The sequence below is a fragment of the Anomalospiza imberbis genome, chromosome 29 (assembly GCF_031753505.1).
Source record: "Anomalospiza imberbis isolate Cuckoo-Finch-1a 21T00152 chromosome 29, ASM3175350v1, whole genome shotgun sequence".
NCBI classification, from domain to species: domain Eukaryota; kingdom Metazoa; phylum Chordata; class Aves; order Passeriformes; family Viduidae; genus Anomalospiza; species Anomalospiza imberbis.
In genome coordinates, this window is record NC_089709.1 from 1,726,534 (window position 1) to 1,745,867 (window position 19,334).

At 61.6% G+C, this 19,334-nt stretch overlaps 3 protein-coding genes across 3 annotated transcripts; 2 read left to right on the forward strand and 1 right to left on the reverse strand.

Annotated features, from left to right (window-relative positions):
* Positions 1–748: 748 nt before the first annotated feature.
* CHRNB2 (cholinergic receptor nicotinic beta 2 subunit) lies at positions 749–4,759 on the reverse strand. Its single transcript, XM_068174868.1, has 6 exons — positions 3,710–4,759; positions 3,097–3,242; positions 2,953–2,997; positions 2,594–2,703; positions 1,526–2,486; positions 749–1,003 (listed from the first exon to the last, which is right to left on the reverse strand). The coding sequence occupies exons 1-6, from the start codon at positions 4,599–4,601 to the stop codon at positions 833–835; spliced, it is 2,325 nt and encodes a 774-aa protein (XP_068030969.1). The 5' UTR covers positions 4,602–4,759; the 3' UTR covers positions 749–832.
* Positions 4,760–5,372: 613 nt separating this feature from the next.
* Positions 5,373–11,723, forward strand: UBE2Q1 (ubiquitin conjugating enzyme E2 Q1). Its single transcript, XM_068174775.1, has 11 exons — positions 5,373–5,471; positions 5,802–5,906; positions 6,189–6,293; positions 6,612–6,662; positions 8,520–8,660; positions 9,222–9,306; positions 9,743–9,803; positions 10,310–10,400; positions 11,001–11,096; positions 11,235–11,301; positions 11,692–11,723. Exons 1-11 carry the CDS (start codon positions 5,373–5,375, stop codon positions 11,721–11,723), a joined length of 933 nt encoding a protein of 310 aa, XP_068030876.1.
* Positions 11,724–14,746: 3,023 nt separating this feature from the next.
* On the forward strand, positions 14,747–19,300 carry SHE (Src homology 2 domain containing E). The gene is made up of 6 exons (XM_068175186.1): positions 14,747–15,766; positions 16,397–16,523; positions 17,309–17,617; positions 18,049–18,199; positions 18,300–18,419; positions 18,819–19,300. The coding sequence occupies exons 1-6, from the start codon at positions 15,383–15,385 to the stop codon at positions 19,003–19,005; spliced, it is 1,278 nt and encodes a 425-aa protein (XP_068031287.1). The 5' UTR covers positions 14,747–15,382; the 3' UTR covers positions 19,006–19,300.
* The last annotated feature ends 34 nt before the right edge of the window (positions 19,301–19,334 follow it).

The following is a 19,334-nucleotide window of genomic DNA, read 5'->3' on the forward strand; positions in this document are numbered from 1 at the left end:
CCTGCCAACACCACTCCCCCCAGCCCTGGGGATTAGTGGTATTTTTAGCAAGCACTCCATCTCAGTTTTCCCCCATGAGGCCAATTCCTGCTGGCCAAGGGAGTGCAGGCAGTGCTGCTGGCCATGCTGTCAGCCCAGTGACCCACGGTCAGCAGCTCCCAGCTCGAGTTGATTAATTGTGTTTTCCTTTTCCTTGTGCAACTCATTTTGTGCCTGCTCTTGGCTCCAGCACACTGAGCCTGGAGTGGAACAGGAGATGGAGCTGGAGCAGCCCCTGGCACTTGCTGCCCTTGCCCTGCCTGCAGGTAGGACCTAAAGATAGCTCTTCCTGCTTGGTCCATGTGTTCACCTCGGAGCCAGAGCTGAGCAGCTCTATCCTTCTCCCCGTGCCTCCGCTCCTGCTCTGTCATCTCCTGGGAGCCCCAGAGCTGGCACAGGGGTTGGCAGCACCAGGCTGGAGCCAGGGGCTGCCCACTGAGGCTGGGGCTCTGGCCCCTGAGAGGCGATGCAGTGACTGGTGCTCCCAGGAGCAGAGGAGAGAGCTGAGCATGTCCCCACGGATCAGGTTTCATGCGCCTATGCTCCCTCCCTCGCCAGCTGGGATTTTCCTCTTACAGAGATCATGCCTTCCTAGCCTCTTACCTTGGTCACAGGCAGCCAGAGTCACCCCAGCCCTGGCTGCATCCTGCTCTCTGAGGCCTGCAGAGCACAGTGTAGGATGAAATGACACCAGATGGAACCAGCCCGGTCCTGTGGGAGTATTTATTGGTTTGCAGGGGCTGCCTGAGCCCAGTACCCAGCTCTCTGGGCCTGGGACTGGCCATTCCCCATGCTATTTGGAGGTGGGGGTGCCCTGGCCAAGCTGCAGCAGGGAGTTGGTGGTGTAGTTCTGGAAGAGGGGCTGCAGGAACATGCCTATGGTGCCAAAGACACAGACGAAGACGAAGATCCATAAGAAGAGGCGGTCGATGACCATGGCCACGTACTTCCAGTCCTCGCTCACCTGCATGGGGCCAGGAAAAATGCTGGGTCAGGCTGGGGCCTTAAGTAGCGCCTGACACTGCCCCAGCTGGGAATTTGGCATATCTTCAGAGGCTCGAATCTGCTCCCTCAGCACTGCAGTTCCTGGGGCTGCCTGCCAGCCTGCCCTGGGCCTCATGGGGCTCACTCCCCCTGCTGCTGTCACCCACACCGCTGAGCCCAGGAAACATTTCCCCAGTGAGCAGAGCTGGTGGAGGGGAGCTCTGCAAAATCTGCAGCCTGACTGCCGTGCAGGGCCAGGCCTCCTGGGTTTCCAGAGCAGCTGCTTCAGCCTGGCACTGCAGTGGTGGTTCAGGGATCAGAGATGGACCTCACTGGTCATGGGGCTGGGCAGAGAACCCTTGGTGCTTGTGCACATCACTTCCTATGGTGCAGCCACGAGCCAGAACACACTCTGCACCCCCCAGCTCTGCCTGCACGCCCCAGCTCTGGCCACCCCTGAGCACTGCCCACTCCCAGACGCACACCGCCCACCTCGACTTACGCTCTGATCGTCATCCTCACTGCGCATGTGGTCAGCGATGAAGCGCACGCCGTCCACCGCCTCCTGCAGCCCACAGCTGCAGCCCGCTGCGGGGCCCGCTGCCTGGCCGTGCCGCTCCCGATAGCCGTTGAGCCCCTCGGCCTTGGCAGCGCCAGGGTTGGCATAGCAGGTGCAGGTGTGGGCACCAGCCTGCACGAAGAGAGTGGCGGCGGCGGCGCGTTCCTGCGTGTGCCGGCGCTGGCGCAGGCGCTGGCGTGCGCAGCTCTGCCGCGGCTGCTTCATGAAGAGCAGCGCCGGGAGCTTGTGGAGGAAGAGGGTGCGGACCCAGGGCGGCATGGTGTGCGTGGTGGGCGAGCGGTGGTGCACATTGAGGACGCAGACGCTGGTGACGATGGAGAAGGTCACCAGCACCATGGTGAACATGAGATACTTGCCCACCAGTGGTACGTCCAGTGAGGTGGGTGGCACGATCTTGGAGATGAGCAGGAGGAAGACGGTGAGGGCGAGCAGGACGGAGATGCAGAGTGTCATCTTCTCGCCACAGTCAGACGGGAGGTAAAACACAAGGATGGCCAGGGAGGTAATGAGGATGCAGGGGATGATGAGGTTGATGGTGTAGAAGAGCGGCTTGCGCCGAATGATGAAGTCATACGTGATGTCCACGTAGGTGGAGTCATCGGGGTTCTCGTTGCGCCGCCCCGGCAGCGCCACGATGTCCCACTCGCCGCTGGGTGTGAAGTCATCCAGGCTGGCCACCTCGCTCTTCAGCACCAGGTCAATCTCGGTGCGGTCGTAGGTCCAGGAACGGAACTTCATGGTGCAGTTCTGCTGGTCAAAGGGGAAGTGCTTCACCTCGATCTTGCATGCGCTCTTGTAGATGGCAGGCGGCAGCCAGAAGATGCTGCCGTCATAGGAGATCACGGCGTTGGAGTAAAAGGAGACCTCGTACATCCCATCGGCGCTGGGGTGAAGAGAGGTGCTGTCAGTCCTGTCAGCCCAGCAGTACGACATGGTCCCCTGCCCTGGGTGGGGTTGGGGAACACAGAGCACCCCCAAAAAATGACCTACTTGTTGTAGAGCACCACATCAGGCAGCCAGATGTGCTTGGAGGGCAAGCGGACCTTCTTCATGTTGTCAAAGTCCTCGGGCTTCCACGTGAGGCGATAGTCCTCCCACTCCTGAGGACAGGGGGGATCAGCCCAGCCCAGCCACAGGACGGGGGCCAGGGGCACGGGGGTGGTTCAGGACAGGGGGGGACACAGGGGTCCCACACAGGCTTTACGGGGGGCTGTAACAGGGCAGGGTAGACGTTAGGGTCCCACACAGGACGTATGGGATAGGGATGGGTCTCAAGGCAGGGGCTGGGGAGTCCTGAGGCAGGGTGGACATAGGGGTCTCAGGGCCACGTCAGAGTCCAGGGTGCCCACCTGTGTCAGCCAGACATTCGTGGTCATGATCTGCTCCCGCTCGTGCTGCAGAGAGACAAGGGCCAGTCACCCCCGGGCTGCTGGGAGGGTTTGGGGCCCCTCGCTCGCCCAGGAGGTTGGGGAGCAGAGTCCTGGCCAACTCACCACGCTGATGAGCTGCGCCAGCGACACCATCAGCTGCACGGTCACCAGCTCAGAGCCGTTGGTCGCCGGCCGGATCAGCTTGTTATAGCGTGCGGGGTCCAGCAGATACTCAACCAGCCGCTCCTCCGTGTCCGTACCCAGGCTCCCTAGGGCATGGTGGAACCTCAGCCCCATGGTGGCGGGCAGAGCCCCCCACAAGGGTGCGGGGAACCCCCCGGGGGTGCACGGTGATGGGGCGTGGGCGTCGCAGGCGGGCCCGGAGCAGGGAGGGCCGGGGGGAGAACGGGGCTCCGCGAGCGGGGGGCGAGCAGCCGGGCAGCGCCGCGGGCTCCCCTCTGCCCTCCCCTGCCCGTGCCCGCCATCCCGTGCCCGTTCGTGACACCCCCTCTCCCCTGCCCGCCCCTGCCACCGCCTCGGAAAGCCGGAGCCCCGGTGGCGGCCGCAAAGCCGCCGGGGGCGGTGAGGGAGCGCCGGTGGCACCGGCACCGCAGAGGGGCCGGTACCGGCTCCAGCCCGGACCTGTCCTGTGCAACAGGCGCAGCCCCCGGGCCGGTCCTGTCCGGTGCCCTCCCCGCCTGCGCCGGTGCCATCCCCCAGAGCCCCCGGCACTTACGTCTGAGGGCAGCGAGAAGGCAGAGGACGCGGAGCAGCGCCATGGGGGCGGCCCGGTGCCGCCGCCGGTACCCGGCGCTGTCCGCGGTTCTGGCCGGGCGCTGTCCGAGGTGCTGGAGCCGGCGGCGGCCCGGGCGGGGCGGCCCCGGGCGGGAGGCGGTGCCGGGCGCTGCGCCGGGGCCGTCCCGTGCTCCGGCTCCGTCGCCGTCACCGCCGCCGTCAGCGGCCCCGGGGCCGCCCCCGCCTCCGCCCCGCCGCGGCCCGGGGACACGGCGGCGGGGTCTGAGCTCCCCCGACCCGCCGCTCCACCGGGGTCCCTGCACGGGGCCAGCGGGCCGGCGGAGCCCCGGGCTGGGATCCGAGCGAGAGGGCGGAGAGTTGGCGGGTGGGACCCGGTACCGGAGCCCCCGCGGCCCCGCCGTACACCCGTCGGGGGGGTGTCTCAGAGCCGGGACTGCCGGGCCTTGGGCAGCCCCGTCCCGCCAGGCTCCGGCCGTGCCCGGTGCCCCCCCACCCCCCCCCCCTCTGTGACCCCCCGTGACCCCTCCCGGGCAGGGGCGGGGCTTCCCCTCCGGCCCCGCCCCGCTTCCCCGGGGCTTACCGAGCGTCACTTCCGCTATGTCGCGAGGCGCTTCCGGCGGGGCGGCCCCGCCCCTTCCGGCGACGGCACTTCCGGGAGCGGGGCCGTCCCGCCGCCATCTTGGGCGGGCTCCGGGGCTGCGGCGGCGGCGGCGGCGGAGCGGGTCCCTCCATGGGAAGATGCAGCGGGCGGGGCCGGAGGAGGCGGCGAGGGCGCAGGCGGCGGCGGGGGGACCCGGGCGGAGCGGGGCCGAGGTGGCGGCGGCCCCCGCCGGGCGGCTCCTGAGGCGGGAGCTGCGGCTGCTCGAGTCCATCTTTCACCGCGGCCACGAGCGGTTCCGCATCGGCAGCGCCTGCCCGGACGAGATCAGCTGCGAGTTCGTCCCGGGGGCCGGGGCCCGTGCCGGCGCCTCTGCCTCCCGGGGGCCGCCGCCGGGACCCGTCCGTATTCACTGCAACATCACGGTGAGGCCCAGGGCTGCGGCGGGCCCGGGCACTGCGGGGGCACCGCGAGGCGGCCCCGGCACCGAGTGGCTCCTCCTCGGCGGGTACGGGGCTGTCGCCGTTGGGGCCAGGGCGTGCCCCGGCGTCCCGGGCGGCGGCTGCGGGGCGCCCGGGGGGTGGCTGCCCCCGTCCGCCTTCTCCGTGGGGCCTGCGGGAGCGCCGTGCGAGCTCCTCGGGGCCGCGGCTCACGCCGAGAAAAAGCAGGGCGGCAGTGGTCCCGGTGGACGAGAGCTGGCCGTTCCCCGTGGTGTGTGGAGCCCCTCAGACCGCGCCGTGCACGGCTGCCCCCATTTCCCCTGCTTCCCCCGGTTTTGTTTTGGAGGGTTTCCCGGGGAGCCCCGATCTGCCTGGAGAAGAGGCACCTGTGGCAGCAGCGTCAGCTCCTCCTCTCTGCTCTGGCTCATCCGCACCGGTGTTTGAGGGATCCCGGTGCTGGATGGCTTGGCGCTGGTGTGCTGATGCCCTCTTTGATCACAGGTTACAACTGGTTTGTGTCTCCCGGCGAGGAGGGCTAGCGGAGCTTGGGTAGTCCCTGGTGTAGATTCTGAATGGGACTAATGACCAGGATTTTCTGGAGGGGCATGTTGGGAACGTTGCCAGAGGCTTTGTCCTGGTTTAAAGGCGTCTGCTTGGCCTCTGCTCTGCGTGGGTGCTTCTTCTGTAACTGCTGGGGCAAAGCTGTGAGGGTAGTAGCCCATGGGCAACATGGGGTGCCCTCAGTGTCCTGCCTCTACCACCTTCCATCCCCAGTGGCCCCACGGCCAGAGGGGTGGCCAAAATGCCACCGTCCTCCCTCCGTGTTCAGCCCTGGGCCAGGGGGACACGGCACAGGGCCAGAGGAGGGGTGTGTGTTGCCCCCAGCCCCAGGTTTATGCTGGAGGGTGGATCCGTCACCTGTGGCCCGATCTCTGTGGTACAGAGGGGGTCTTCAGCCCCCCACCCTGTCTGGCTCACTGCTCTGCACCACAACAGCCTCCATCCCACCAACACTTCCTTCTCCCCCTCTCCAGGAGTCTTATCCAGCTGTTCCCCCAATATGGTCTGTGGAGTCAGACGATCCCAACCTGGCAGCTATCCTGGAGAGGCTGGTGGAAGTCAGGAAAGGAAACACGTTGGTGAGACATGCTCTGCTGCCCGTGAGAGGGGAGGGCTGGCAGCTCTGGGGGGTAACTCCCTGCTTACATATCCCCAGCTGCCTCAGGTGGGGATTGCTTCTGGTCTCATAAATGTTCCAGATATTTGGGATGATCTTCTCTGACATCATTTTGATGCTGGGGTGGGATTTTGCTCCCGTGTGTCCCGCTGCTTGGAGCAGGAGGGAGCAGCCCTGGGGCCTTTGCTGGCTCAGCTGGGCACGGAGCTCCCCACACTTCGCTGACCCTCTGTTCTCTGGACAGCTTTTGCAGCACCTGAAGCGAATAATCTCTGACCTGTGCAAACTGTACAACCTCCCCCAACATCCAGATGTTGAAATGCTGGACCAGCCTCTGCCGGCAGAACAGGTGAGTGGCTCAGGAAAAGGCTCCCAAAGCTCAGAAAACGTGTTCCAAGTTCCCTGACGTTTGCTCTGGAGGCTTCTGGGGGTTACCAGAGGAGGAACACAGTGGGTGAGGAGTTGGATTCCTGTCCTGGGTGATGCTAGCCTGCTCTGCTGGGCCTTGGTGCTGTTTTCTGTAAAGGCTCTCAGCTACTCTTTGCTTTTAATTTGGTTTTGCTTGTTCATACCCGTTTGAACTCACCTTGGAAGCATCTGGGAAGGCAGGAGAGCATTTTCCCAGGATGCTGACCACACAATCTCCATCCCTATCCTCTCTCCACAGAGCACCCAGGAAGAAGTGTCCTCAGAAGAGGAAGATGAAGAGATGCCAGAGGTAAGTGCTACCGTAGTGTGGGAGGATATGTGCCAGAGAGCTGAGCACAGGGAGAAAGGTGCTCAAAGGTGTGAGGGTACAGGGGCCTTGTCTAGGAGAAGCTTGTGGCCACCAGGCAGGGAAGTTTGGATCAAAGCCTGGATAGTTCTTGGCATTTCGATGCTGAGGATTCTGAGGCACAGCTGGGCTCCACATATTCACAAACCCTGGGTGAGCACAGAGGCTGAGCACGGCCAGGTAGCCATGGCCTCCAAAGGCATGTGGATGAGCCGTGAGCAGAGCTGCTTGGACAATACCTGCTGTTCTCTAAAGTCTAAAATTCCTGCAAGAGAGATGGATTTCTGGGTTGCTGTTGCTGGCCGGGAAGTCACTGTTGCACGGAACTCCCACAGAGAGGATGAGGTCAGGTGGCAAGTGAGCTAATTGCCAGCAGTGGTGGAGGCAGCCACACTTCACTGCAAGCTGAGGGCACCTTGCTGCACAACCCACAGGCTCTGGTTGTTTGGTTTGCAGTTTAGAGATCTGTGGAAGTGGGTGGAATAATCTTGAATCTCCATGGTGACGTTTAGCAATGCCTCAGACACGAGAACAGCACGGGCACTGAGTCAGCAGTGCCGTGGAGCCTGGGGGCAGGTCACTGAGCAGCAGCACCCCAGCAGTTGGGGGCTTTTAGCAAAGTTAATTGCTTGCTAAATTAAGGCTGGGCTTTGCCGGCGTCCATGGGGAAAAGGGGGAGGGTTAAACTGGAACCAGCATAACCTTGTGAATCTGCAAATCTGCTGCTTTATGGCAAATCAGTGTGTGCAAGGCTTCCACTTCTGTGGGCTGGAAAAACAAACCCCGAGGAGCTGAGCATTCCCCCTTGTGCTTTTTGCTAATGCCAGGTGTTGTGGAGGGAGAATGCTCCCGTGTAGAGCAAAGGTTTTGTGCTGAGCAGTGGGATTTGTTCAGCTGCGTGGAGGAGTGGAGCAGCAGAACTGTGCCCTGGCACACAGATTCATTATGCAGGTTAATCTACTCGAGGGATTTTCTAGGAGGATCTGTTTTCCTGTGTGAGTCTAAAAATGTCCGAGCCCTTCCAAAAATGCTGCTCAGTAGCCACGACCAGCCCAGAGAGGCCAGAGTAAACACTTGTTCAGAGGATTCAGTGCCAGTGCTGGAGCTGTGCATGCCCACAGCCATTTCCAGGCACCTGAACCCTGTGTGCATGGGGAGAGATTTCTGTAGTGGGCCCAGATGGCTGCAATTGATTTTCTCATCGGGGTCTTGCATTGCCACGTGTTTTTTTGGGAAACAGTGAGGGCCAAAGGCTCTTCTGGGGTCAGGTACTACACTTGGGGTGTGCTGGGCTGATCTGCAGAGAGACATGCTGTGAAATCCCCACTCTTGTTGAAGGAGTAACATCCTGTGCAGCTGGATCTGGTTGCGGGGGTCTGTTCTTCTCGTGGTGCTGGTGACCTGTGTCCCTGTTGAGGCTTGGCTGGCCCAGGTGGCCTGGCAGCACTTTGCCAAGGGGCTGTGCTTTGTTCCAGCCACCCAGCAGCTGCTGAAGCCACAGGTGTGCCAAGATCCAGGGTCATGGTTGCCTGGGGCTTGTTGAGGAATGCGAGATTAATGGATCGTTATAAACAGGCATGAGTTGTGGCAGGGAGAATCCAGCAAACAAAGAGCTCCCGTGAGCCCAACTGAGTGCCCAGACCTTGTGTCTTCCACTCTATTTGTACCTCAGATCAGGAGCTGGGACTCCCTGGGGTGAAGGAGTTGCACTAGGAATCACTCCTGGGTCAGGGCAGCACAGCACTCAGAGCAGGGAGGGGCAAAGGCACATCTCCTGGAGCTTTCCTCTTCCCTTCCCAGGACACTGAGGACTTGGACCACTATGAGATGAAAGAGGAAGAGCCGGCAGATGGGAGAAAGACAGAGGATGAAGGCATTGGGAAAGAAAACCTGGCCATTTTAGAGAAAATAAAAAAGAACCAGAGGCAAGATTACTTAAATGTACGTGTCGCCCAGTGGGCCGGTGGGCTGGGGAAGCAGAGGGACTCAAGGGCAAGAGTGATGGAGGCCCTTGCCAGCCCTCCAGCCCTAAATCAGAGGGGCTGTCCCCAGCCAAAGGCACAGCAGTACCAGTTCTCCAGGGCTGATGGGGCTGAAGCAGAGGAGTCTGTGAACTGCCTCTGCAGCTCAGGGAGGGCACTGGGTGACCCCAGGGGCATTGGTGCCTCATGGAGCAGTCCTCCTGCAGCAAGATCTGGGGCTCCCTTCTGCCCCAGGAGCCGTGCCCCCCACAAGCACCTGAGGCTGTGGAGGTGGATTGTGCTTTTGTACCCCTGGGCTGAGATTCTAAGGCAGTAGAGAGGACACAGAGGTGTTTCTGCTGCAGCTGTGCTGCCTGAGGTGACATATTTGGGGCAAGGGACAGTCTGAAAGGTGACAGGCAGGATACAGTCTGGTATAGAGGCTGGACCGAGTTGTAGCTCAGGTGTTGACCTCACAGGGCAATAGGCATGGTTGGGTGCAGCATAACAATACAACTTTCCCCCTCCCTGTTCCTTGCAGGGTGCAGTGTCTGGGTCTGTGCAGGCCACTGACCGGCTAATGAAGGAGCTCAGGGATATTTACCGATCACCAAGTTTCAAGGGCGGTGAGTGCTGCCAGGAGCTCCGGGGGAGGAGGATTCCTTCTCCTTCTGTGGGGTACCCAGTGGGCCTTGGAGCTGTGCTGCTCCGCTGAGGGGGAGGATCTCCGGCGTTTGATGGCTGTGGCTCTGTCAAGAGTGAACAAAAGCACCTTACCCTCTCTCTTCCCTGCCACTGCTGGATGGAAGTGAGGAGCGTGCTGTGGGTCAGGGAATCATCTGACTTTGAGGGGGATGGTGTTCCTGCTCCTTTCCTGAGCCCAGGGACTCGGAGAAAGAAACTGCTGCCCTCAGGACTGTCCTGGATAGATGCTGCTGTTCATGGAGGGACAGTGCCCGAGTGAAATTGTGCTGCAGGGCCCAGGGAGTTTGAAATCTGGGTGATGGCTCAACCCCTTCTCAGTGACCCGCCACAGTGAACCCCCCTCTGTTCTCCTTGCAGGATACTATGCAGTTGAACTAGTGAATGACAGCCTGTACGATTGGAACGTCAAACTCCTGAAGTAGGTGGCCCATCTTGGGATCATGCATTTTTGGTGGGTTTTGGTGATGGGACCAGAAGGTCCCTGTGAGCAGAGGGGACATGAGCATGGCAGGGGAGCACCAAGCAGACCTTGAGTTAGCCTCTCTCAGGCAGCTGGCTTGCTGTCTCCACAACAAAAAGGAGATGATATCTCCAGACGAGGTGAGGTAATCGGAGGACTCTGCAAGTCTCTGCTGTTCCTAGAGTCCGGAAAGAGGTGCAGCAGGCAAACCCTGAGCTTTCACACCCTCCAGACACGAGCGCTGCCTTTTGCTTGGGCCAGGCAGCCTTTATTTTTAAGCTGGCAGCATGGAAAAGGGGTGTGATGGTCTCCTCTGCAAAGCAGAAGCAGAATGCTGGCAGCCCGTGCTGCCCGTGTGACTGCCCGGCTGTGCAGGTACGGCAGCTCCGGGCTGTGCTGGCAGCGAGCGTGGCTGGCCTGAGGTGCACGGCCTTGCCTGACCCTCTGGGCTTTTCCTGACACAGGGTTGACGAGGACAGCGCTTTGCACAACGATCTCCAAATCCTCAAAGAGAAAGAAGGAACAGATTTCATCCTCCTCAACTTCTCTTTTAAAGTAAGGCTCCCCCTCCCCGAGAGACGCCTGACTCAGCGAGGCATCAGAGAACTCAATGGCTCTGCTTCCCTTCTCTCGTTCCAGGACAACTTTCCTTTTGATCCACCATTTGTAAGGGTTGTATCCCCGGTGCTGTCAGGGGGGTGAGTAACAATCTGTCTCTCTCTGCTCTGCAGTGCTGCTTCCTGCAGCAGTTTTCACTGGGTTTATCCAGAGCTGTGCAATCCTGTGACTTCCTGGACATGGATTTGCCATTGGGAAGCAGACAGCGATGGTGGAGGTTTTAGCATATTTTTTCCATCAGAAATCTGATCAGAGAAGATGTCTCACCTCTGGAGCAGCGGGTGGGTACAATCGCATCTATCTGTGTGGTAACTTTGTCTCATTTCTTCCCAGGTATGTTTTGGGTGGCGGTGCCATCTGCATGGAACTGCTTACAAAACAGGTGGGTGCTGGTCCCTGCGGGAACTGGGGGAGCTGTTCTGGGTTTTCCTGACAGCTCCTGCCTTACCACTGCCTGCCAGAGCTGGGGAAGGCCCTTTGGTTGCACTGGGAGCACAGGGGGGTGCGTCTGGCCTCACTGTGTGTTTCATCCCTAAGGGCTGGAGTAGTGCCTACTCCATCGAGTCGGTGATCATGCAGATCAGTGCAACGCTGGTGAAAGGGAAGGCACGAGTACAATTTGGAGCCAACAAGGTAGGGGCTGGACAGTGTAGGAGAATGGGGGGGGTGGCAGATGGGGGCACAGCCAGGTCTGGCCACACAGGGAAGGTGTGTGGGATGGCTTCCCCAAGGTTCCTGCTGGACTGACAGTCTCCTTGCCTTCCCTTGCAGAACCAGTACAGCCTGACAAGAGCACAGCAGTCCTACAAGTCCCTGGTTCAGATCCATGAGAAGAATGGTAAGGGCTGAGGGAGAGGACCTGCATTTTCCCTTGCTTGTTTGGGCTCCCCAGACAAGCCACTCAAGTTTTATCCTGCCTCAGGTGCTGAGGTGACAGCAGCAGTGGCAGCTGCTGTGGCACAGTGTGGCTGCAGAGTGCTGCTGCCCTCTCTGCTGCCCAGTGCTGGGCTCTGGCGGCTGTAACTAGAGGCAGCACCTCACTGACTGCTTGGACTTGATGACCTGAGAAGTCTTTTCCAACCTAAATGATTTCATGTTTGTCCCGTGTGGTGTTGGGGAGTAAGCCAGAGGGAAAGCCTCCCAGTAAGCAGGAATATGTGGCACTTGGCTGCTTTCAACAGCTTCTCCAGGTGCAGTTTCCTCCCTCACTGATCTCTCCTCATTTTAGGCTGGTATACACCGCCCAAGGAGGATGGCTAGTGTGGATGCTGCAGGACCAATCTGAATATCTTCTGGATGCTCTGCGTGGATCTTAGTGATGCCTCTTGGCTTTCTCCCAGGATGTAATAGCTCTGCCTGTTGCAGGACAATACTGGCTGTTCAAAACTCTAAATAACTGTTTAAGGAGTGGGACTGACCCAGAACACTTGCTGGGCCCATGCTAGCAGGCATTCTTGTTAAAACAAACTCTTGAGCCTCTTGTATTGCTGGAAACTTTTGACTCTACTCCAGTCTAGAGCATCCTCCTTACCTATGCTATGGATTTAATTTATTTTCTTATTTCATGTACACTGCTTTTTTTTGTTACGGTGTATGATGGATGTGTATGGAAAATGTATCTTTGAAGAAAAATTACAGTTTGTTAATTTGAGAGCGCTGGTCTAACTAATTTTTTTCCAAGCTCCTGCTGGGTGGGTTGTGCCCTGCAAACCCTGCTGCAGCCTTGGTCCCAGGGTGTGGCAATCAGTGGAGCTGTGGTGGGCCCAAGCCCTGCAGGAAGACTTGGTGCAACTGCTTTGGGAGAAGAAAAGCCCTTTTCTTTTTTGGCATGAAGGGAGCAGGGTTTCTGTCCCATCTTCCCTGGGCAAACCCAGCTTTTCTTTATAAACTGCAGACTTCCAACTCGAAGCACAGAGGGGGAGATCTGTGAGGCTGTCCTCTCTCCTGCAGTGGAGGAAGGGTTTGTGGGGGTATCCCAGGGCTGCCAGCTCCCACCCCACGCTTCTCCCTGTCCTCTTGCCCAGCAGTAAGATGAGCTGAGGCCTGAGCTTTGTCCTGTTTCTCCCCACCAGCCACGCATGGAGGCTGAGCCCCTTGTTCCCATCTCTGCTGCGCTGTGGCTGCAAGCTTCTGCAGGGAGTGGAGCATGGGCACTGCTGTCCTGCCACTGCTCCCATCCCTGGCCAGGACCTGTCTGGCAGTGAACACCCCGTTCTATGGGGTTTTCTTTTACTTTCCTTAAGCTATTGTTCCTGCTCGCCTTTGTACTCCAGCCCTCCCAGGATGGGGTTGCTGCAGTTGTGGCCTGTTTCCTTGAATCCCCACGGCCCTGTTTTGAGTCTGCTGGAAGGAGATTTGGCTGTTGGAGCTCCTCTAACTCGGGCCACGTCCTCGTCTGGAGGACAGAGCTGACGCACTAGTGTCAAAGATGGAACCATGCGTATTAATTCACTGTGTTTGAATAAAAGTCATTAGAAAATCAAAGAGCCTCAGAACTCCATTATCTACTTCAGCAGCTGCTTCCCTGTCCTGCTCAGAGCCTTGGAATAAAAAGATGCTGTTAGGAGAGGGATTACTCACAGCTGCAGGAGTGGCTCTGGCCTCAGCTTGGGGACTATTTTAAGTGCTTTGCTGAAGGACCAGAGGATTTGTGAAGCTGAGCAGCTCTGCCCTGTGTCCTCCAGCCCAGACCAGCACCTCTTGGGGTTCTTTCTGGGTCCTTTCCAACCCTGTTCCTGGTACCTGGGGCTGGGGGGGCAGAAGTAGTTGCACTCAGCTCCCACCTTTAGCTCAGGAACCTGCTAGGTAGCAGGTTAACTCAGTTTAATGAAGGTTTAAAACACCTGTGGGACTTTCTCTTCAGTGAAGTAGGGGCTGCTCTGCTGAGCCCAGCGATGGGACGGGGTTGGGTTGGGATTGGGTATGCCAGGTTGGGTGGGAGAGCTCATGGCACACACTCCCAGGTCCTGGTGGCTTTACAGGCTGGGATGAGCAGAACTGAAGAGGGCCCTGCAGGACACTCTCACTGGGATGCTGACCTGGCAAGCATCGAGGCTGAAAGTGAAGCAGGAGCAGGTGTCTAGCAGGCCATCTGCCAGTCCTGTCTGTTCACACCTGCCCAGTGAGGAGCCATCCCACTCTGAGCTGGGCTTGGCTTCGTTGCCACCAGGCTGGCTCAGGGAAGCTTGTCTTAGGGAAGCAGGTGTGCAGAGCCACCTGCCAAAGGCACTCCCAAAGCCTTCCCCTGTGGGAGCCGGCAGAGAGCAAGGACGAGGGAAGACTTCCCGAAGGAGAAAATGCGGCACGTTGGTGTGAACTCCACTGCAGCACAAAGCGACCAGGACAGTGCTGCCTGCATGTCTGTCCTATTGAGGCCCCGTAAAAATTGAGGGGGACCGAAGTCTGCCTTCTGAAGGAAAGAAAAGGAGCCAGCACCCCAGTTCACTGGTGGGGAAGTAGAGTTTTCCCAGGCCTCAAAAAGGCAAAGCTGAAGCCAGGCGAGATCCCACTGGCAGTTCGGGCACCGCTGCAAGGCACACCCTGCCCGGCAGCGCCAGCGAGGAAATTGCCATCACTTCCTACGGCGCTGCCAGCGCCCAGCACCTCCCCCCTGTACAGAAGAGGAGCCCGTGTTCTGCCACAAACTCCCATCCTGGGGGCTGTGGGAGCAATTTTGCCACAAAACCCTCTTCCCGTGCAGTTGCAAAGGGGGAGAGGTTGGTGCTGTAAGGGTGCCCCGGCTCTGCAGCCCGACAGGAGGCCAAACCGCCGGGCTTTTCCGGCAAGGTGACAGCACGGCCAGACAGAGCTCGGCTGGTGTGGTGTGAACCACAGAGAGTGCCCTGGCTGCACCCAGCGCTTGTGCCCTGTCGGGCTGTGCACGGCGTGCTGTGCCCGAGGTCCCTGTAAAGGTGGCTGCGCACAGGGGGCTAGCGGGGCTGTGCAGAGTCTCCATCCAGAGCGAGCAGAGCCCATGGCCAGGCTCAATCCTCGGGGTCCGTGCCCAGGCTCCGTGGAGGGGGCCCACCCACGCGGGTCTGCGCTGTCCTTGGAGTCTCCGCGCGGGCTCCGCTCGTACGGTCCGTCCGGGGGATCCATGTGGAGGGTCGTCCCATCAGCCAGGCAGCCTCACGGGGTCTGTCAGCCCCACCGGGACGGGACCCCCACCGAAGCTTCCACGTCTTCCCACGGCTCCCCGGGGCCGCGGCCGTCTGCCCGCTGGTGCCGCGCCGTTCCCCGGGGCCGCCCCCTCCGGATCTGGGCGGGGAGCGCCGGCCCTGCCGCCCCCTCCGGCCCCTCCGGCCCCGGCCCGGCCCCGGCCCATCCCGTCGCAGCCGCATGGGGCCCCCCGGGCCGGCCTGACCCCTCTCCGAAGCCCCTCTGCCGCCGGAGACGGGTCCTGCCGAGGAGCCGCGACGGGACCCCCCGGCTGCCCGTTCCCGGCCGGGCCCTCCGGAGCTCGGAGAGACCCCCCCGGGCCCCGTCCCCAGGGGCGGCGGACCCCTGGAACCTCCCCGGGACTGCCCCGGCCGGACTCCTCCGACACCCGGCGAGCCCTCCCGACCCAACGCATTGCTGGAGCAGATACGCCGGCTCCCTCCGAGACCCTTCCCCGGGGCCAGGCACCTCCCAGGGCGCGCGGTTCCCTCCCCGGGCCGCAGGAGCCGGCACCCCTGGGGACCCACCAGCTGTCCCCGCCGGGGCCGAGGACGCCTGGAGCCCCCCACGAAGGCCCCGGTCCCCCGGCCCGCATCCCCGCTCCCGGGCTGGCCCCAGTCCGCAGAGGATCCCGTTTCCAGGGCTGGGGGCAGCCGGGCTGCCCAGCGCCCCCCGGCTGAGTCGACTCCGAGCCGGCGGGGCAGCCGTGGGGTGTCGCGGAGCCCCGGGGGGGCTGCGACACCCTGCATCTCCCCAGCTCCATGGCGGCCAAGTGGTTCAAGGAGTTCCCATCCAACCTGAAGACGGTTTCAGAGAGGGCTCGGCCGGGAAGCGGGAGCCTCGGGAAGAGCCGCAAGAATTCAACTGCTGAGCTGGGGGGCTACCGGGCGGCTGGGGGTGGCAAGGAAGGGGGCAGCCGGCTGTCACGGGACAACCTGCAGGGTCTACTCCAGGCTGCTACCGGGAAGATGCGGAAGAATTCCCGAGTGGAGGGAGGCACACCGGAGGGACCCTCCAAAACCTACATCAACCGCCTCATCAAGGTGGAGGCTTCCGAGAAGAACGGGAAGGGGCACCCTGGAGCCCTGCCTGCCGGCCTGCCTGCCCCCGAGCAGGACAAGGGGAAGCCCCCCAAGACAGAGACGGTAAGGCAGGGACTGGGAGCCGGGGGCGGAGGGGGAGATGTGGGGAGCGCGAAGCACTGGCAGCTTTAACTGCTTTGGTCTCCGACTCATTAGCCTGGCTGACTTCATCCTTTTATCCTGCCCGGCTCCACTGACTTTAAATTCCTTCAAAGCTGCCTTCATCTCAGCTGCCCTTCATCACCCATTCGGGGGTGGGGGGGTCGTCGGGCATCCTCATCAGAGCCCGCGTGTCCCATGCCAGCCTGACCCCAGAGCTCATCTGCTGGTTAAACAAAGGCTGATGTAAAGCTTTTCTGGGAAGCTGGTCTTTCACCCCTGCACAGCCCTGGGAGGACTGGGAGCCAGTCGGCAGGGCTGCTGTCACCCAGAAGGGTCCCAGAGCTCCCCCCAGGCTCCTCACCATCACTGAGAGGCATAGGAATGGTCTGGACTGCCCCCACCCAAAGGTGCCACTGGGTGCATCCTCTGGGGTTGTGGCACGGCTCCATTTACCCCAGATAAGCTGCCATCCTTCCCTGGGGACCCCCAGTGTGCCTGTGCCCTGCCTGGCTCTGTGCTGGTGGCATCTCTGCCACCCCTGCTGAGACCCCCACAGCCCCCTGAAGCCAGAAATGCCTGTTCTCTGCTCAGGTTATCATCCTGGAGGATTACGCAGACCCTTACGATGCCAAACGGACCAAGGGGCAGCGGGATGCTGAGCGCCTGGGGGAGAACGATGGGTACATGGAGCCCTATGATGCCCAGCAGATGATCACAGGTATGTGCCATGCCACCACAGCGGCACAGCTGGCACCACTCCCCAGCCAGGAGTCTGTGGCTGCCCTCGGAGCCACCCGGTGCAGGAGGCTCCGGGAACAGGAAAGCCGCTTGCCGCTTCCTGCGGCTGCGCAGGGCCAGATAAGGAGTGGGAGCAAGGCCGGACACTGACCCGTGCTGGCCGGCCCCTCAACCGTTGCCATGACCCGCTGCCATCACCCAACGGGCACATGTGGCCACTGCAAAGCCCTCAATGCCCCCCAGTCGCCCCAGGGTACCACCCCCCAAGAGTTCCCAGTGGACGTGCCCCCCAGCCGGCGACACCCCGGCTGGCGTGGCGACCGTCCAGCTGGCCACAACAACAGGAACTGACTGGGCCGGAAGCTGGAAATAAAAGATTTGCTGCTGATTTTTTTTTTTTTTTTTCCGTGCGGGGCAGCCCAGGCTGTTAGGCGAGGACTGGCGCCGTGGGGAGAAGCAGGGGGCTGGGAGGGGCGAGCCCCTGGGGCGGCTTCCCGCACAGCTGAGCTGCAGCTCGGGGTGTAGCATCCTGCTGCCACGGAGCCCAGCTGGCCCCAGTGGCGTGGGTCCGTGCCTGTGGCGCCAGCAGCCTCGGGGCTGGACAGCAGACCAGGCGCCATGAGGATGGGCCCCTTCCTGCTCCAGCTCTTCCCGAGCTGGCTCCCAGTGGGGCGTTGCCAGCATGGAGTCCCCACTACCATGGGGCTGGTAGTGGGACTGGGAGGGGGGGACACATGCCTGACCCATCATCCCTGTTCCCCACAGAAATCCGTCGTCGTGGCTCCAAGGATCCCCTGGTCAAAGCCATCCTGCTGCTGGACAGTCCTGGAGAGCCTGGGGAGGGGGGTGCCAAGCTGGATCTTGCCAAGCGGCTGGGGGGCAAGGAGGTGGCAGGGAAGGGGCCACAGCTCTACGACACCCCTTATGAGCCTGGGGAGGGGGTGGCCGGGGGGACCCCAGAGCGCAGGGTGAGGGCTGGTGATGGGCGCCTGCCCGAGAATGACGAGCGCCCGGCGGGGGAGTACGAGCAGCCCTGGGAGTGGAAGAAGGAGCAGATTGTCAAAGCACTGTCAGGTAGGGGACAGGCACAGGATGGGAATGAGGAGGGGAGGAAGGGACGGGCATGGGGTGGGAATGGGGATGGCAGCAGGGACGGGGACAGACTTTATGGCAGGGCTGGACGAGGCGCAATGGTTTTTAACTCTAAGGGGCATTTCAGATACAAGAATTTTCTTGGGCTGAGGGCGGCAAGGCACTGGCACGGGTTGCCCAGAGAGATGATGCCTGCCAGGTCAGGTTGGATGGGACTCTGAACAACCTGATGTGACTGAAGATGTCCCTTTTCATGGTGGGGTGTTGGACCAGATGGGGACAGGCACACGGGTTGGAGAAGGGTTTAGGACTGGCAGTGGGGGAGGTGCTGGGGCTGGGGACAGGGATCGAGCTAGGGATGGGGGTTGAAAGTGGAGGTGGGGCTCTGGGGGCTCACATCTCGTCCCTCCCAGTCCAGTTTGAGGGCTCGGAGCGTCCTAAGGAGGAGACACAGCGGCAGCATCTACGCCAGAAGAGCTGGACCCCCAAGATGCTGAAGCCGGCGGGCACCGAGCACAGCGAGGGGGAGCGGGTGGACCCCGCCCTGGCACTGGAGAAACAGCCGTGAGTTGCGAGGCCGATCCGCGCGTGGGGAACGGGGCGAGGAGGGATGGAGTGCCCGATGTTTTGCCACGGCTTAGCGTCCCCTCGCCGTGTCCCCCAGCTGGTACCACGGGGCTATCACTCGGGCTGAGGCGGAGAGCCGGCTGCAGCCGTGCCGGGAGGCCGGCTACCTGGTGCGCACCAGCGAGACCGGCAGCGGCAAGTACTCCATCGCGCTCAAGTGAGTGTCGGGGTGGCCACAGAACTGGGGGGGGGGGGTGAGGTGGGGGTCCCGGGGGTTCCCACCCTGGGGCGGTGCTTCGGCAGGAGCTCCCCGTGGGTTGCTCACACCAAAAGCCCTGATGGGGAGGAAGCACCCAGATCCCGAGGGATGGCACCCCCCGATCCACGGGGGGATCCAGGCATCGTGGTGTGAAGCTGGGGCGGAGGGGGGGGTTACGGCGTGTCCCCCTCCCCGGCACATTGTCGGGAGCGCCAGCGGCGTTTCCTTCCTGAGGAAGCGCAGCCCCTGGAGCCGAAACAATCAGAGCGGGACGGGAACAAACAGGGGTGGATACGGCCGCGGGGCAGGCGGGCGCCGGGGGGCTGGCGGCAGCACTGATGCCTGCTGGCCGCCCAGGACCAGCCAGGGCTGCGTCCACATCATCGTGGCCCAGACCAAGGACAACAAGTACACGCTGAGCCAGGCCAGCGGCGTCTTCGCCAGCATCCCTGAAGTTGTGCACTACTACTCCACTGAGAAGCTGCCCTTCAAAGGGGCTGAGCACATGGCCCTGCTGCACCCCGTCCACTGCAAGCTGCATTAGCATCGGCTGGTGCCGCCCCCGAGCGGTCTGCGACCCCCAGCCCGTGGCGTGAGACAGCGATGGGCATGTGCCACGGGAAGGGTCCAGGGAGAGAACCCCCCGTCCTGCCTCCAGTCCTGAAGGGACCCCACTCCTGGACTCCAGCAGGGCTGTCCCCCTTTTGCTGGGACAAGTCCTGACCACCCTGTGCCAGAACCGACTTGTCATGGGGCTGCCCACCTGCCCGAGCTGGGGGCATGCAGTGAGAGTGGGACGTGTAATGATCTAGTAAAATAAACTTGTTGGCCAAGAGGGAGCAGTGGTCCTGGGGACCTGGGATGGGCCTTGTG

Bases quoted from the DNA above. Each gene is read 5' to 3' on its own strand.
- UBE2Q1 (XM_068174775.1), top strand. From the start codon at position 5,373: ATGTTGGGAACGTTGCCAGAGGCTTTGTCCTGGTTTAAAGGCGTCTGC. The intron at 6,663-8,519 runs GTAAGTGCTACC...TTCCCTTCCCAG, and splicing joins AAGATGAAGAGATGCCAGAG to GACACTGAGGACTTGGACCA. The intron at 9,804-10,309 runs GTAGGTGGCCCA...TTCCTGACACAG, and splicing joins TGGAACGTCAAACTCCTGAA to GGTTGACGAGGACAGCGCTT.
- CHRNB2 (XM_068174868.1), bottom strand. From the start codon at position 4,601: ATGGACTCGAGCAGCCGCAGCTCCCGCCTCAGGAGCCGCCCGGCGGGG. The intron at 3,243-3,709 runs GTAAGTGCCGGG...ACCATGCCCTAG, and splicing joins CCTTCTCGCTGCCCTCAGAC to GGAGCCTGGGTACGGACACG. The intron at 1,004-1,525 runs GTAAGTCGAGGT...GGCCCCATGCAG, and splicing joins GTGAGGATGACGATCAGAGC to GTGAGCGAGGACTGGAAGTA.
- SHE (XM_068175186.1), top strand. From the start codon at position 15,383: ATGGCGGCCAAGTGGTTCAAGGAGTTCCCATCCAACCTGAAGACGGTT. The intron at 16,524-17,308 runs GTATGTGCCATG...TGTTCCCCACAG, and splicing joins TGCCCAGCAGATGATCACAG to AAATCCGTCGTCGTGGCTCC. The intron at 18,420-18,818 runs GTGAGTGTCGGG...CTGGCCGCCCAG, and splicing joins AAGTACTCCATCGCGCTCAA to GACCAGCCAGGGCTGCGTCC.